The sequence below is a fragment of the Micromys minutus genome (assembly GCF_963924665.1).
Source record: "Micromys minutus genome assembly, chromosome: 1".
Lineage (NCBI taxonomy): Eukaryota > Metazoa > Chordata > Mammalia > Rodentia > Muridae > Micromys > Micromys minutus.
In genome coordinates, this window is record NC_137969.1 from 52,216,772 (window position 1) to 52,234,062 (window position 17,291).

The 17,291-nt window shown below is 40.2% G+C and overlaps 1 protein-coding gene across 1 annotated transcript in view; it reads right to left on the reverse strand.

Annotated features, from left to right (window-relative positions):
* The window catches only part of CIMIP6 (ciliary microtubule inner protein 6), a gene marked incomplete at both ends in the record, with an annotated part of 35,092 nt that extends 18,214 nt beyond the window's left edge, over positions 1-16,878 (reverse strand). Inside the window, 3 exons of the mRNA XM_080916136.1 lie at positions 211-364; positions 9,650-9,857; positions 16,856-16,878. Coding sequence (XP_080772262.1) covers positions 211-364; positions 9,650-9,857; positions 16,856-16,878 — 385 coding nt within the window. The remainder of the gene's footprint in view (positions 1-210; positions 365-9,649; positions 9,858-16,855) is intronic.
* Between the last annotated feature and the right edge of the window lie 413 nt (positions 16,879-17,291).

A 17,291-nucleotide genomic window follows, 5' to 3' on the forward strand; every position in this document is an offset into this window, starting at 1 on the left:
CTTTTTATGCTGTGTGTTTTCAACTTCTGTCATTTTCTCAGGAGGTGCACACACACACACACACAGAGAGAGAGAGAGAGAGAAAGAGAGAGAGACAGAGAGAGAGAGAGAGAGAGAGAGAGAGAGAGAGAGAAAGAGAGAGAGAGAGAGAGATATTACATCTTAATTCAATAGCAAGAAAGAGTAATGAAGTTTTCCCATGAAGTTTACCTATTCCACAAGAAGGCTTTTGCATCCTGCTGTGTTTGACTGGCAAAACCAGTGGGCAAGCTGGCTTCTGAAAGTCACTCCGTTGGATGCTCTTGGTGTCATAAGATGGTTGAGAGACATGTTTTGGTGTTTCACCATGAAACCACCATGTTCTCTTCATAGAAAAAAAAATGGAAATGCACTGTCAAATAATGATGAAACTTTTCATTTGATGCTTAAAGTCTATGCATATTCAGTGATTTAGTGTAACAAGATATTAGTCTAGAATTAGCATATTATTCACTTTGTATATGGTTTGTTTGTATTATGTATTTGTGCATGTAATACTCATGTGCAAAACACGACACAGTGTATCTTCCTCAGTTGCACTTCCATTTTGTTTATTGAAACAGGGTCTACTAGTGATCCTGAAGCTAACCAATCCTGCCCTGCTGGCTGTCTAGTGAGCTCCAGCAATCTGCCTATCTCTTCCTCCTCTTTTCATCTCTTTCCCGCCCCCTCTCCCAGTGCTACTATTACAGGCATTTCCATCTTGGGGAATCCAAGCTCAGGTTCTCATGGTAACACACACGTTACTGAGACTGTCCCCTGGGATTCTTAAATATAGCAGTGAATGTTTTCACAAGGACATTAGCTTGTAAATGGTATTTAAAAATAGCCATATGTTTTAGTTAAAATATATCTGCTCATTTTTTATACTATCTTCTAGTAACAGCCATAAAGTTAATACAGTAGCTATATTTCTATATGTTTTTATTATTTTATTTATAGACCACACAACATGTTAAATATGATTTAATCTAAAATGATCTTCTATTCTTTTTATTATAGCAAAACAAATGCTCTACAATAATAATTTTCAAAGTTCTTAGTCCATGACTCACCCCACATCATGGAATACACCTTACATCTTATATACACTGTATGCATATATAAAAGTGAGGCATACCTGGCATGAACTTTTTGTTGTGATTATTGCAGGGCACTCAGCTGTTCTAGTTTACTGCTTTGGCTCTGTTTCATTCATAATTTTAAGCACAACTCATACTGATTTTTAATTCATAAACCTCTACCTTTTGACATAAGAAACTGCCCTAAGGGGAACAATTTCCAATGTTACCAAAATGTCAGTGCTAAACAGTGTAGAAGAGAGAGGGAGAGACTTGATGGGTTCTTACTTAGCATCTCTGACCACTCAACCCTTAGAAATCGTTACTCAACTCTGATCAAAGTAATAAAAGTGATCAAAGGTGACTCCACACCTGGAAGTTTGGGATCTGATTAGGGATCAATATGATTTTGGGTATAAGTAAGTAAATGTTGGACTGGCGAGATGACGCCGCAGGGGAAACTGCTGTGGGGTGGTTTAAGAGAAAATGTCCCCCAGGCTCAGGAGTTTGAACACTTAGTTCCAGTTGGTGGTGTCGTTTGGGGGGACTGAGGAGGCATGGCCTTGCTGGAGCTGTTCTGTTTGTGCCACTGTGTGTGGTGCCATTGAAGCTTCTCAGCTTCTTATTCTTGCCGCCATGCCTGCCACTTGACTTGTCTATTGTAGAACAGACTCCTATTTTGGAAACTTAAGACAAAATAAACTCTTTCCTAAATTGCTTTTGGTTTTTGTGTTTTGTCACTGCAACAAGAAAGTAACCATGAAGCAAGCCAGCCTAGAAATCTGGGTTCAATCCCCAGAACCCACAGGTAGGGGGTAGAAATGTCCCCTGAAATGGTCTTCTGACTTTCATACATGCATTGTAGCACTCTAACCTGCTCACACATACAAATAATAAAGTAAATGTCTTTTAAAAATCAGCTATGAGTCTATAGTAAAAGATGTCTGTAATATAATTTAAGAGGAATGGATATGTACATTACAATAATAAATTTTGACAATTGAGGCTACACTGATACACAAAGGGAGAGGCACTCCTAGGGCCACCCCACAGATCTGTACAGGGCCTTAGTTCTTAAATGAACTTAGCTTCTCAAAAGACAAGTATGTGAGAAAAAACTGGGTACTGTATAAATATGTCTAATGGGGTCAACTTTATTGATAGAGACTGTTGAGAAGCTTAGAAATAGAGTAAATTTGTGAAAATGCCAAAGAGAGCAAAAATACTTTGTGGGGATGAGAAGCAAGAAATCAAGAAACGATGAAAATATGAGGCAAACACTGTTCTGGGCTGAAGGTACAGCTACTCTTCTGTGTGGGTTGTAAGAGATATTCTTAGACTGGACAAAATGGGATACACATAAACCAGAGGATCAAGAACTGAGCAGGACACAAGGGAAGTAGATCTTAGCTTGTTAAATCAGCATCGGTTTTAGGCCAACAACTTGTAGCCAAGAATAATAAAACAACGGGCAATTATAACCACATCTCACAGAAATTGAGCAACTAGGAAATTTCGGACAAGACTGAAATTGACTAATGTCTTATATTTCTGGGATGAGCTATAACATGAATTTTTAAGTGGACTACTTGCTCTAGGTCTTAAAGAAATTCTAAAACATATTACTAGACAGATGGTGTCTTCTCACTATATGGCTAAAAATAGTCACTTGCTACTGGTCTTGTACTGTCTGCTTTCTCACAGCTCTCCATCTCATAATCATGGTAATGTGTACTATGGCAAACTACAATGTATATGCCTTTTTTACTTCCTTTTAGAACATTTCTAAGGTGGGCACGTCCCTTTACAGAGGAGAAAAGCACAGATATTAAGAAATAGCTCCAGGTCTAGCTGGCAGCCACCAGCACCTATATACTTATACATGTCCCAAATCCTGGGCTCTGTTGTTACTGGCTAAGGGAAGATAAACATGGGTTTAATCCAATCATCTCAAAGTGCTAAGTGCTTTAGTCCATTCTGTGTAGGTGGACCCTCACTCATGGGGTAATTCAGAATGTGTGTAAGTTCACTGACTTTCAATTCCAGAGCCTATGAAGTATAATAAGCAGACAGCCAGGCTCTGGCAGGCTTGGTAACTCTAATTTAACAAGAGCCTCCACTCCTCAAGGTGGAAGTGGAGAAAGATAAAGTAGGGGCCTGATAATGCCAGCCTTGCCCTTTTATGCCAGAATTGAGCCCACCATGAGGCAATGCCTTCAAGGGTTAGGTCTCATCTCTCAACTCAGACAGTGACTTTTAAAATTTAACATACATTTTAGAGGAAACAAACTTTTAAACCATAAATGTAACTGCCTTGAGAGGTTTTCTATATAAATGTTAAAAGGCTCATCTACTCTTTGGTGAGCAGAAACTTACTTTGCTAATGCTTTAAGTAACTGGAAAAGTGACTTTGGGTAAGGGAACCACTAGGAAATGTCTGGGGCCTTCATGTTTTCCCCTAGAGTATGATGCAAGCATAAATCTTGAGTTCACCTTTAAGAACACTTCTCTAATTTCATAAGTATGATGAAGTATGCTTGAATTAGACCTCCGTAGTTAGAGTGCTCGTGAACATTAAACATCAATGCATCTTCTTCCTTGTTTTTTTCCTTTAGGGACACTCTCCCTCATATCTGCAAAGTGTGCTCCCGAGAACATGTGTGCACCTATGCAGGGTCCATGCCTTCTGATCCAGATGTTTCCTTACGAGATACCATGACACCAATGAAACAGGGTCTCCGTCTCACTTATGTCAGCGAATCTCACTCTCGGGTGAAAGGCTAATAGAAGTCACTGTTTCATGGCTCACTCTAGTGTTCATTGACTGGCTTTGCCATGAAAAGTAGTTTATAGCAAAACAAACCCAGCTAGGGAAAGTGACAAAGTGTGATGATTTTGTGTGAGCTTTGGAGGGTGGGCTCCATTTTTCAGATGGTAAAGGGGGCGCTGCCTAAAGAAAATTGTAACTATTTGAAGACTTGAGCTTTAAAAATTCTTGCTTTTTCTGAGGCTTATCTCCCAGGATGCTATTCTCTAAGGCTCCACTTAAGAGAAACGCTAGATATTCTTGACACAAAAATCTTTCTGACCCTGGAGAGCTTTATGACTGTTGTATGGGTCCACTGGTCACATTTGAAAGTCAGTTTAAGGAAATGACCATGGTATACTCTTATTAACCTATCAACTGGGACATAAATCGTACTTTGGAGGTTGTTGTGGTGCAGGCCTTTAATCTCAACTCTCAGTAGTCAGAGCCAGGTAGGTCTTTGTGAGTTTAGGGCTAGCTAGCTAGCCAGCCATAGATAAACAATAGTTTCCTGTCTAAAACCATTACCACCTCTGCCACTACCCCCATAATCTCTACAACTACCATCACAATAATCTCACAACCATCTCTATCACCATTTCTACAAACACTACATTCATCACAATCTCTACCACCAATACCTCCACCCATACCACCACCATAACACCATCCCCTCTATTACCACCACTATCTCCACAATTACCATCATATCACTTCCATAACCACCTTCACTACCACTTCGACCACCATCTCTACAAACACATCTACCACCATCTCCAACTCCACTTCCAATTCCACCACCTCCAATTTCAGCACCACCACCTCCGATTACAGCAACACCACCTCCAATTCCACCTCCAATTCCACCACCACCACCTCCAACTTCACCTCCAATTCCACCACCACCACCACCACCATTACCACCACATTCTGGGAAATCCAAGAACACAGATTTCTGTCAAAACTTTACACAGACCGTGGAATTTTACTTGTAGAGCTCAGTGGCTTAAAAAAACAAATGGAAGTTTTATCACAATGATTAGGCAACCAAGGTCATGTGAGTTACAATGTTCTCAAGCTGGTATCTCAGTGATACCAGGGATGTCAAAAAAAATTGCTTTTTAAAAGCAACTATTAAAGTCTTCTATGACAGCTACTTCTAAGCTGTGTTCTGTGGAACAATAGTTCTCTGATGTATTTATTAGTAGATGTTATTCAGAAGAAGTTTGCATGGATAAAGCTATCTTGGAAATGAACATTTTCAAGCAAATTCAAACATGCTTATCATAAGATTTCTCAAAACTTTAATATACAAATGTAAACTGTGACTCTCTGAAAAGGGCATTCAAAGATAAACCTTTGACTTAACTTTAGAAATGTATTTTTTCAAGGAGATGAACAATAGCTAGTATTCTGAAACTACACTTTGAAGATATGTTTTAGTAAACATTAGATAGGAGGGTCTTTGTGAGGGGCAGCATTTGGGATGTAAATAAATAAATCAGTATTAATAAAAAGAAAGTACCTGAAGGGACCCTAGTTAGCTCAGAGTGTGGTGAGCATGGCTCTGGAAGGCCTTGCCCTCTTTCCCCTCATTCCCTCTTTCTTGCTAAAAACGCTTAGATTTTATTCCTGAAACTAGTCATCAAGGACGAGTCCTTTATTCATCTAGTTCCTCCTCCTGATGCTGACTACCAGCTATCAAAATAATGAAGTCCAGCAATCAAAAGGCCCCTTTGGCTGCTCTAATTAACATGTCCAATCAAAATACCTCACCCATACATGGGGATTTCTCCTTGTGCCTTTAAAACTGGCCATTTGTCTATGGGCCACATCTGTCTCCTCTCTATCCAGAGGCATCCCTTGTCCTCTAGGACAAATACCCTTCCTCCCTCTCCCTTGTTCTCTTCCCCTTCTCCCTCATCCTCTATCTCCTGACTTTGGCTCTTATTCCCTGATTTCTGTTCTTCTGGGGCAAATGAATCTCCTTTGTGCTGAGAACTTAGTCTTGGAGGTCCAGAGTCAATAGTTTTTCTTTCAGTACTAATTCTTCCTGTTAGACTAGCTTAGAAACAAACAGACAATTAAACAATCAAACAAACAACAGCAGCAGCAAACCAGCTTTACTTTTTCTAGCACCCACAATTTTATGTCATTAGGTAAAAATATGATCATTTCATTTAAAAAATCCTGTAAACCAATAAAACTAAATGCCAGGTGTAGTAACACACACTTGTGATCCCAGCACTCAGGAATCTGAGGAAGAAAGATTTCAGGTTAAAGGTTTGGGCTACTTACATAGGGAGATGCTACCCTGCATAGGGGGTCCTACCATACCAACCAACCAACCAACCAACCAACCAACCAACCAACCAACCAACCAAAGAAAGTATATCTTGAAATCTCAGTATAAACCGTCCCAGTAGACAGTAGTTAAAATATTTAGGCAGCTTAATTTTATTTTAAAGCCAGCATTACTTTTAAAAAGAAATGTTATTTTGAACAAAGTTTACATGTGTAAAATAAAAATGATCATTTGTTTAAAGATTCCTGGAAATGAGGGCATTTGCAAATTCATTGTTGCCTTCCCTTTGCTTTTGAATGAATGCTCCCTTCACTGTGTGCACCAATCCCTCTCTGGTGCATCCGGATCATCTCTGCTCTACTCCATTTCAGACTTACTTTGCCTGGCTCCTACTGGTCTAGTGAGTGTGTTACAATTGTCAGCTAGCCTCCCAGATTTTTGTTGTTTTTCACAGTATTTATGAATTAGAGTCAATTTTGAAGCTTCTACCTCTGTATTTTCTGAACCAGTTTTATTCTCTTAGTGTCTCCACTGTGGGGAGATGACTTAGATACGGATCTGAACTAGAACTTGGTCACTGTTAACAGAGGGGTGGTAGATGGTGTTAGTACAAAGGCTCCGCAGACCATCTCCATTTAAATATGACATGAAAGCAGAACTCCACCTAATCATCGATGGGAAGGAAATGGAACAGGGTGTGGTGTCTGAGACCATTCACATGAAATACCTCTCCTACCACAAACATCATGCTGGAAAATGCATGTGTGGGAAACTGCAATTCTCTCTACAGTGGCAGATTATGTTGTCCATTTTCTAGACTCAATACTGTGTTATGTCTCCTACTTCAGAATTCAGCTGTTAAGTATGATACAGTGGGCTCCTCAGCCCCATAACTGTGCAGATCAGCAGACTGTGCCACTAAGAACAATTGCTTATAACAATCGCTTCCTTTGTTTTATAAGGTAGTCAGGTCTTCACTTAGAACCTTATTCATGTCTCTGATTACTGTTTAAAACTACAAATCTGGGCCAGCAAGATGTCTCAGAGGTACATGCACTTGCCTCTAAGTCTGATGACCAGAGTTTGCTCCCCACAGCACTGACACATGGAAGAGAATAGGTTCTTTCAACACACACACACACACACACACACACACACACACACACACACACACACACACACACACACATACACACACACACACACACACACACACAAAATTAAAAGAAAAATAAGGTTGCAACTCTAGTGCCAACAGTCCTTCTGCAAGCCCACACCATTCAGCATCCTAATTAGCTTACTTCTGTTGTCCATTCCTCCATTAGAATATGAGCAGTCCAAGGCCAGAGCATTTACCCACTTATTTGGCTCACTGTTGAATCTCTAGCATCTAGTAAAGGACTTGACCAAAAGTATCTATTTTAAGCCTGCTGCATGACAGTTTTCTCTAAGATTAAAACATTCCATTCTACAAGAAACTCCTCAGACAGGGAGGTATATAACTCAATGTAGCTTCAGGAAGTCCCTGAAACTGATGAGATTCACTAGGCCTCTCCCTGCCAGAATAACCAATAAAGACTGGGGATGGCCCCTTTCAGAAAGAAGGAAGCAGAACCTCAAAACAACAACAAAACAAAACAAAAATTTTAAATACAAAACATAAGACAAAAAATAAAACACCAACCTCTGAGATCAGACCAGCTGCCTAGAAGAAGCAGAAATCAGTCTTGTTGCCTGGAAGAAGTTAGACCACCTGAGTCATTTGGGAAGGACACTCTCCAACCTGCTGAGCTGCCTGTAGGCTGTACAGTGTGCTCCAGGTTCCCTAGTGTTTTTGAGCTGTCACCCATGCTGGGGTGGACCTTGATGATGAAGCTGCTTCTGAGTCTTTCCTGTAAGTAAGCCCAGTAGAACTCATTGATGCACTAGTTGGTCTTCCATGGCATCCATACTGCTGTTTGTCATGAGATCCCCATTTGGGATCAGTAGATATGTGTGCTGTTTCTCCACAGAAAACAATTGGTCACACAGTGAATCTTCACAGTAAACTTTCCTTGCTCTGAGAACAGGAAGCTGAAGTTAATTCGCCCAGAGTTATATGGAAAATATACAGTGGCAGAGAAAGGGTAAAAAAAAATCAAGAATGTAGAAAAGAACAAACTGTGAATGCATTTTTTTTCTGAGAGGATTTTTTAAAGCCACAAACTGTATAAATTAATCTAATGGCTCCCTAGGAAAGGATAAAACTATAGAAAATTGTCAGTTTTGTAATGCCATTCTGTAACAGGAGAAGACGCTGTGTCAAAGGAGCTCAGGGGAAGTTTTCAGGATGAAGGCAGCATTCCACCGCTGGCTTTGTGTGACTACACCTTTGGCAAATGAAGAGGACTACACATGAGTGAAATTTAGTATTGACAGCATAGTCAGAAACATGCTCCTCTGACCAGCCAAAGACACTTATGTCTTAATCTCTGAGCTCATGAATAGTTGTGTCACATAGCAAAGGGGCATTGTAGACAGGGGTTTTGAGATGGGGATGGTTATCCTGGAGTATGGGATGGGCCTATAGTAATCTCAAGGGTCCTTCAATGAGAAGGGTGTGTTAACTGTCCACAGGAAAGAGGTAAAGGTGTGCTACTGACTCTAAGGAGAAAGATGCCTTGAGCCAAGGTCTATAGGTAGCTTCTTCATGTTGGGAAAGGCAAGAACAGGTTCTCCCTTAGGACCCCTGTGGGGAACCCATGAGATTGACTTAGAACTTACAAGCTTCAGGACAGAGAGCCTGAGAGTAAACCCTTGTTTCTTTAAATAGAGGAATATAACTATACTTCAACAAATATGACTCAAAAAGTAATGCATTATTGTTAGTATGGTAGAGTGAGAGGAGTTTGGCTAAGTCAATAGTCCTAGGCCAGAAAGAACACTGTAATATTGGTTTACTATATAACCACCTAGGAGTATTATCTATAAAATATTTTAAATAACACTCTATATAAATTGTAAAGATTAAAAATATAATTTATATAAAATTTAACTTATTCCTAGCATTTCTGTGCATTAAATAAGTAGAAACTAGTTTTTTATAGGAAGTCAGAATTTCTGCACATCACAGGAAGTGCTGTGTTAGCACATAGCAGACACAGAAACACAACCCTACACAGAGAGAATACTGTTAGGCAATCCTCAAGCATCTCTCACTGGCTACAGACTGATGTTCTAGAAACATTGGCTGGACTCTTCCTACTGGCCCCTACCCACCCGTATAGAGCTTAGATGCTGTGGGTTTTTCCTAAGCCTCAGGCAACTACTTTAACTACTGGTCACAGCAGCACTACTCCGAGATGTGTCATGATCTTTAAAGAGACTGGGATCAAATTGCCCTGCAAAACAGCTTCTGAGTCTAATTCTATATTCATATATAGCAAACATCTGTCCAACCTGCTTTTCTGGCTCTTTATATTCAATGTAGGGGACTGGTTCATTGTATGTTCTTGCATTTGTGTATATAAATTTAGCATAATTTACACGTCTTCTGTCCACACACGGTTTTGAGTGTTGTGTGCTTTTCCCAGGACTTTTTTCACTTTTTATTTCTTCTTTTTTTTCAGTTACACATGTTATACCAGCATCTTCTATTTTATGCTGTCTGAAAAACATAAGTGGTAAATCATTTATTTCAGAAATTATAATTAAATAAGATCTCTAAATATATTTCAAGCATTTGGTGGACTTATGTTATTAAAATTTCAAATTGGGGTATCTTCTCACTGTAAATTCTGCAGAAATTAAATGAGTCTGTGTTAACAGTGATTATCATGACATACTAGTATGCTGAACAAACATCAGTTTTTGAAGTAAAGAGTAGTGACTTGATTATGCATATAAATCATAAAGTATTAATGCACATGGGTAGGTTACATGCTAATCTAAACGTATCTTTTAAAAAAGTTTTAATACTGGGCCGAGGTTATGGCTCAGTGCACAAGAACAGGTAAGATAATTTGCCTCACATGTACCTGAGTTCAAATCTCAGCACCCATGTAAAAAGCTGGGTAAGGCTGCAAGTGCCTGCAGCTTTAGAACTGTGAGAGGGAGAAATAGAAGGCTCGCTGTAGACAGTGGATGGCCAGCCTAGCTCCAGGTTTAGGGACAGACTTTTCTCAAGGGAATAAGGCAGAGAATGGTAGATCAGGGTACCCCCACATTGGCCCATATAGCCCCACCCCACAGGTACATGCAACATACATTAGGCAGATAGATAGATAGATAGATAGATAGATAGATAGATAGATAGATAGATAGATGGAGAGATAGATATAGAAAGAAAAATAGATGGATGGATGGATGGATGGATGGATGGATGGATGGATGGATGATGGATAAGGTAGATGAAATGTTCCTATGTTAAGGTCAGCTTTTCACACTGTATGCCTAGATAATTCAAACTTTTAAACAAGGGTAATGTTAACTGATACTTTAAAAGTTAACTTGGAAAACATAATCAAATGTTCACTATCCTTATAATTTTGATAAAAATCCACTTTTTAGGTTAAATGATCATTTCTATTTTCAAATTTATTTTTATTTTTATGATTTTATTGGATATATTGTATTTACATTTCAAATGATATCCTCTTTCCTGGATTCTTCTCCATATCTCCTATTCAATCACTCCTTCCCCTGCTTCTATAAGGGTGTTCACCACCCACCCATACACTTCCGCCTACCCACCCTGACACTCCCCTACACTGCAGCATCAAGCCTTGGCAGGACTAAGTGCTTCTCTTCCCATTGATGCCCAACAAGGCCATCCTCTGCTACAAGTGCATCTGGAGCCATGGGTCCATCCATGTATACTCTTTGGATAGTGATTTAATCCCAGGAAGCTCTGGTTGGTTGGTATTGTTGTTCTTATAGGGTTGCAAACCTCTTCAACTCCTTCAATTCTTCCTCTTACTCCTCCATTAAGAACCATGTTCTCATTTCTATGGTTGGTTGTGAGCATCCACCTCTGCATTTGTTATGATCTGGCAGAGCCTCTCAGGAGACAGCTATGTCAGGCTCCAGTAAGCATGAGCTTCTGGGCATCAGCAATACTGTTTGGGTTTGGTGGCAGAATATGGGCTGGATCCTCAAGTGGGGCAGTCTCTGGATAGCCTTTCTTTCAGTTTCTGCTTTAGGCTTTGTCTTCATATTTCCTTCTGAGAATATTTTTGTTCCCCCTTCTAAGGACTCAGACATCCACGCTTTGGTCATCCTTCTTTTTGAGCTTCATGTTGATTGTATCTTGGGTATTTTGAGCTTTTGCACTAATACCCACTTACTAGTGAGTATATTTTTGTGACTGGATTACCTCACTCAGGACAGTGTTTTCTAGATCCATCCATTTGCCTAAGAATTTCATAAACTCATTATTTTTAATAGCTGAGTAGTACTCCATTGTGTAAATGTACCACATTTTCTGTATCCATTCATCTACTGAAGGACATTTGGGTTATTTCCAGCTTTTGGCTATTATAAACAAGGCTGCAATGAACATAGTGGAGCATGTGTCTTTGTTGTATGTTGGAGCATCTTTGGGGTATATGCCCAGGAGTGGAATATTTGGGTTTTTAGGTAGTACTATGTCCAATTTTCTGCGGAACCGCCAGATGATTTCCAGAGTGGTTGCACCAGCTTACAACCCCACCAAAAGTGGAGGAGTGTTCCTCTTTCTCCAAATCTTTGCCAGCATCTGCTCTCACCTGAGTTTTTGGTCTTAGCCATTCTGACAAGTATGAAGTGGAATCTCAGGGTTGTTTTGATTTGCATTTCCCTAATAGCTAAGGATGTTGAACCTTTCTTTAGGTGCTTTTTGGCCACTTGATATTTCTCAGTTGAGAATTCTCTGTTTAGCTCTGTGCCTGATTTTTAATAGGGTTATTAAAAAGCCATTGGTGTTCTCTTCAGGAAAATTCCCCCTGTGACTATGTTTTTGAGGTTCTTTCCCACTTTCTCTTCTATTAGTTTCAGTGTTGGCATTAGGATAGCTTCTAATGGTGCCACTCACAGGTGACAGGGACCTGTGGCATCTATCGCCATGGAAACATTCAAACATTCCCAGGATACACTGCTTCAGAAGCCTGCCTCCACCTGGAAGCAAATGATGTCACTACCCCCATAAAAGACTGAATCCCCTCTCCTTCTATCCCCCCCCCGTGACTCTCCTGTTCTCTTATCTAAACTTTTACCCCGTCTTGTCATTCCATTAAACCTCTCCATTCGAATCGTGTTTGTTTGGTATGGTTTGTCCGGGCACAAGCCGAGAAATCTATTTAACAACATTGAGTGTATCTGGTTTTATGTGGAGATCCTTTGGTCCATTTGGACATGAGCTTTGTATAGGGAGATAAGTATGGATTGATTTGCATTCTTCTACATACTGACCTCCATTTGTTGAACTTGCACCATTTGTTGAAAATGCTGTCTTTTTTCCACTGTATGACTTTAGCTCCTTTGTCAAAGATCAAGTGACCATAGGTGTGTGGGTTCATTTCTGGGTCTTCAATTCTATTTCATTGGTCTACCTGCCTGTCTCTATACCAATATCAGGCAGTTTTTATCACAATTGCTCTGTAATACAGTTTGAGGTTAGAGATGGTGAGTACTCCAGGAGGTTGATTTTATTTTTGTGTGGAGAATAGTTTTTGATATTCTCAGTTTTTTATTACAAATTAATTTGTAAATTGCTTTTTCTTACTCTATGAAAAATTGAGTTGAAATTTTGATGGGGATTGCATTGAATCTGTTGACTGCTTTTAGCAAGATGGCCAGTTTTACTATATTAAATTTGTCAATCCCTGATCATGGGAGGTTCTTTCATCTTCTGAGATCTTCTTTGATCTTCAGAGACTTGAAGTTCTTGTCATACAGATCTTTCACTTGTTTGGTTAGAGTCACACCAAGGTATTTTATATTCTTTGTGACTATTGTGAAGGTTGTCATTTCTCTAATTTCTTTCTCATCCGGTTTATCCTTTGAGTAGAGGAGAAAGGCTACTGATTTGTTTGAGTTAATGTTATATCCAGCTACTTTGCTGACATTGTTTATCAGGTTTAGTTGTTCCCTAGTGGAATTTTTGGGGTCACTTAAGTATACTATCATATCATTTGCAAATAGTGATATTTTGATTTTTTTTCCTTTCCAATTTGTATCTCTTTGACCTCCTTTTGTTGTCTAATTACTCTGGCTAGGTCTTCTAGTACTATTACCTGCTCAAAGATGGTATTCACCACAATGAACTGAACCCTCCTACATCAAGAAACTGCTTAATTGACATGCCTATGTACCAGTTGATAGAGGCAATTCCTCAATTAAGGTACCCTCTTCCTAGGTGAATCTATTTGTGTCAAGTTGACAAAACTAATCAGCACACTACCATTGTGGAAGCATCCAATATATATACATATAAGTGGTCATAATGTTATAATTATTCCTCGTGACTAATTGCTATATCCACAGATCTGTGCATCTCTCATCAGAGAAACTAATTCTTGCTATAGCAGGCAATTAACAGAGTTTCACAATTGGTCAAAGAGTCAGGTTTTGTTTTGTTGTTTGTTTTGTTTTAATGGTGTGATCCACCGAGAAGAGAAGAAATGCTGAGGACACATAATGGTTAGGACGCAGAGGGTGGTTCTGGCAGGAACGTGATCTAAATACATTACAATAGCTTCAAAAGAGTAAAAACAAGGTTAAAACAATAACAACAACAACAACGATCTTAGATTTAAACTCACAAATGGGTAGTTCTGCTTCACCTTATTCACAGCCTTACTTCAATTGAAGCCAGCCCATCCTTTCTATTGTAATTTCTCAGTTAAAAGCCTCAAATAGCTTTCCATTATACTCACAGTAAAAAGTAGTCTCCTAATTATACTGAGTCAGCTAATCTCTTCAGTCTCATTCAAGCTTCTTCCCTGCTTGAAGTATTCTCAGGGCACCTGTTCATGCTCTTCCTTCTCCAGCATCACTGGTCTTTCCCAGCTCCCTAACATCACCTGAAAAATCACTTCCTCAAACACTTTCTAGATTCCCCTCCCCATGATACTCTAGAATTGTACATTCATTTGTGGCTCTTACAATAACTCAAATTGCAGGCATCTAGCTCTTTGTCTTTAGTAAGCATCAGAAATATTCTTATGGATCAGTAAGTTCTATGCAGTGAGGACTATGACTTTGTTAATCACTGCTTGCCTGAAACCCAAGTGAGTGTGTTCTATTCAGTTTAGTTAAATGTTTTGTGTTGTACTCTTTACATATTTCAGGTGAATGTACTAGACTTATTTTTTCTCTTGGCTTTTGCTTTAGCTCTACACCCTAAACCCCACTCCACTCCACATAAAAACACTATTCAGTTTCTTTGTGATCTTACTTCCTTGATTTGTAACAAAAAAAAAAGTGCCACTTTGCAAAGGATTTAGAAAAACTAATTACTGGAAAAGTGTAAACAACTTAGATGTTTTTATTACATTCGGAGATCTGTGTTTTTACTGAAAAATTGTAACTTTATGGTTAATTTACAGCTGTGAATTCCTTGGTCTCTGCTTTCTTTCTCCGTCTGTTTCTCATGGTTGGACACAAACACATCTATCGATATTAGATCCTTGAAGGAACTGCCTCACCTGGAGAACCACCTCATATGCAGCCACCAAACCTAAGCACTATTGCTGATGCCAAGAAGTGTTTACTGGCAGGAACCAATAGAGATGCTGCCTCAGAGGCACTCCCAGAGTCAAACAGATACAGATGAGGATGCTTGCAGCTAAACGTCAGACTGAACATGGAGACCCCAATGAAAAAGCTAGAGAAAAGACTGAAATAGCTGAAAGATTTGTACCCTCATGGAAAGAACATCATCATCAGCCAAGGCACTGAGGTGGAGACAGTGATTGGGAGAGGAAGCAAGTTGAGGGGGAGGAGGGAGGGGAGTGGTGGGGAAGGGTATAACATTTGAAATGCAAATACAGAGAATATCCAATAAGATTAATAAAAAATATCATTGAAGGAAAGAACTGTGGATGTTGGTTTACATGTTTATGCATTTTCTTGGTTCTGCATTTCACGGCGTGGATGACTATAGTTGGCAAATAAATGTGAGATGCCTGATTCTGTAGAAACATCTGTGTACATTGAAACACCTTGTACAGATAAAACCCTGATGTGCCAGAGACCCAAGGTTCTATGTGAGCAGTGCAAAAGACAGCAACAGACAGAACCAGTCAGGCTGGGGTTGAAACCTCAACTGTGCCATTGAATACCTGAGGTTCCCTTCCTTGATTTATATGAAGGAACAATAGGTATTGCGGTTGACGTGAAAGAGTAATTCTGGATAATTCATTCAGTGGGTCTCTATATGCCAGGTGGTGCATGAGACTTTGAGGATACAGCAGAAAAACATGAAAACTCCTGTCTTCACGGGGCTTACATTCTAGGGAAGGCAGAGAAGAAATGAAACAGGAGACATACACAGTCTGTTAGATGGTGCCCCATGCTAAGGACAATATCCAGGGAGAAAAAGGCATTCAGGTATGTGAGGAGAAGCTACACTTGGGGGAGGGTATTGTGAAGGTGGTATTGAATAGAGAAAGGGAGGGATGAGGACAAATTAAGGATATTTGAAGAAGGAACATTCCAGCAGAGCCAATTGTAACTGTCCAAAGCCTTATCAGAAATGTGTGCATCCTTAGACATGAAGCATGATCTCTGAAATTATTGCTCAAACCAATCTGAAGGTATAATTTAACCTATCAAATAGTAATCTCCGAGGCTTGTTTCTAGGAACTTGTTTCAACCATTTCTCTAGCTGGCCTATGGTAAGAGCCACTGTTCTGACAACAAGAATAGCATTTTGGAAGCAGGTGTTCCTGACACGTCACTCCTCCTAGCTGTCCTACCATCTCTATTTCAAGGTTGTCACAAACACCTGAGCCTTGTCAAACCACAGATGGTTGGGGTCCCAGAGTTTCTGACTTAGTGTCCCATGTGGGGAGATCCTGAGAGCTTTCATTTGTACACGGTCTTAGGTGATGCTGATACTTCTCTAGGGGTCACTGCATGTGTGTCATACAGGTGCCAGAGTGATGTAGAGGGGAGCAGCAGGTGCCACAGGAGGAAGAAGTATCTTGCAAAGGAGACACTCTCATAGGAGGAGCCTTGGCTTTACTGTATGTATCCTGTGGACAACCTTCCCCCACCCCTTTAAAAAAGAGGTAATGTTGAGGAGGCTGCGGAGAGATTAGGGAATCAAACTGATGGCAGTATCTATGAAAAGCTGGTACTTGAGACTATGTGAGGACAGTAGAGGAAGAGATGAACAGTGATGTCTGGATAATTTCAACACCGGAGCCGACAGAATTTGTTGATGCGTTAAATATGGGGTATGAGAAGTGATTATTTTAAGATGACTTCAAGAATCTTAAGTTAGGTGATGTGCGGACTGCATTTAAAAAAAGATACTCTAATCACTCAAACCCTGGAAAGCAGGGAAGGAAACCTATTGAATGAAGTAAGTGGCTTGGAGCTTAGGTTCTGAGCCACTCCCTTCATCTTTTGCAAGAAATGGAAATGGTTTTCAGAAGGGGAAACAGAAACCCTGGCACTTACTGCTGCTTCTCCTCTCCCTCCATGGCCCCCTCCAGCCTGGCACGTGGCAGCCAGGAGTGTCAAGAGAGAACACTGACCTACCCTTGCTCTAGGAGAGGGGCTCCAGAGCGCTGCCACTGTGACTCCAGCGTTGCTAGGCGACTGAAATCTCTAGGGGAAAAAAAAACTGCAAGCAACTGGGAACCGTGCGCAGGCGCAGTAAGGGTGCTCTGTTGGGCTTTCGCAGCGGGGTGTAGCTGACCTCAATCCGAAGGGAAAGAGCCCTTGAGTCCCTTGTTTTTAACTACAGCCTTAGGTTGGACAATGAGTTTGAACTTGTAGAGCCCTAACCCTAGCGGGGAGTCAGTCCCGCTGGGTTTGAGGAGTGAGCAAGGGCCTTCTTCGCTGCCAGGAAACCTGAAACCTGTTTTCCGCGAGCTCTTCAGCGCTGGGCAAG